Source organism: Equus quagga, chromosome 14, assembly GCF_021613505.1.
Source record: "Equus quagga isolate Etosha38 chromosome 14, UCLA_HA_Equagga_1.0, whole genome shotgun sequence".
NCBI lineage: Eukaryota > Metazoa > Chordata > Mammalia > Perissodactyla > Equidae > Equus > Equus quagga.
In genome coordinates, this window is record NC_060280.1 from 18,430,073 (window position 1) to 18,430,748 (window position 676).

General features: G+C 68.0%; 1 protein-coding gene across 1 annotated transcript in view; it reads left to right on the forward strand.

Annotated features, from left to right (window-relative positions):
* Positions 1-405: 405 nt before the first annotated feature.
* The window catches only part of EIF4G2 (eukaryotic translation initiation factor 4 gamma 2), a gene marked incomplete at its 5' end in the record, with an annotated part of 12,087 nt that continues 11,816 nt past the window's right edge, over positions 406-676 (forward strand). The window contains one exon of the mRNA XM_046685404.1: positions 406-418. Within this exon, the coding sequence (XP_046541360.1) occupies positions 406-418 (13 nt within the window). The remainder of the gene's footprint in view (positions 419-676) is intronic.

Genomic DNA, 676 nt, shown 5'->3' on the forward strand with positions numbered 1-676 from the left:
CGCGAATACGGCTTTGCGCACTGCGGCGGGGCTGCGCCGCAACCGAGCTTGGCCCTGTGGCTCCTCCCCGCCGCCCTGCGCGGATTGGTGGCGGGCAGCAGCCAGGCTGCTGATTGGGTGGCGAAGGAGCCATTCGGGGCGGCTCTGGTGGGTTCGGCTGCCCCAGAGTGATAAGTTCGGCTCCAGACACGCCTCAGCGCCAGCAGCGAGTCGGAGCTCTATGGAGGTGGCGGCGAGTACTGGGTGGTGGCTGCAGCGGCGACTCCTCTGAGCTGAAGAGTTTCAAGCCGTTCCCGACTCCTTCCTCCCCCTTCCCTTCCCCTTTTTTGTTTTCCGTTCCCCTTCCCCCCTTCCCCGTCCCCGACGACCGGATCCTGAGGAGGCAGCTGCGGCGGCAGCTGCTGAGTTCTTGGTGAAGGTGAGTGGAGCCGCCGCCGCCGCCGCCGCCGCCGCCGCCGAGTGGAACGCTCTAAAATGGCCGCCGTCCCCTGGCCGCTTCTTCTCGAGTGGCACAAAATGGCGGCCGCAGGCGGAGCCGGGCGGGGCGACCCTTTTCGGCGTTTGCTCCGTGCTTCAGGCCCCTGGAAGTTCTTCGCCTTTGTCCTCCCTTCCCGTTCCTGACGGAGTAGAAGGGAAGCGGCGGCCTTGGCAGCCCGCGGCCGTGCCCCGCGGGGCT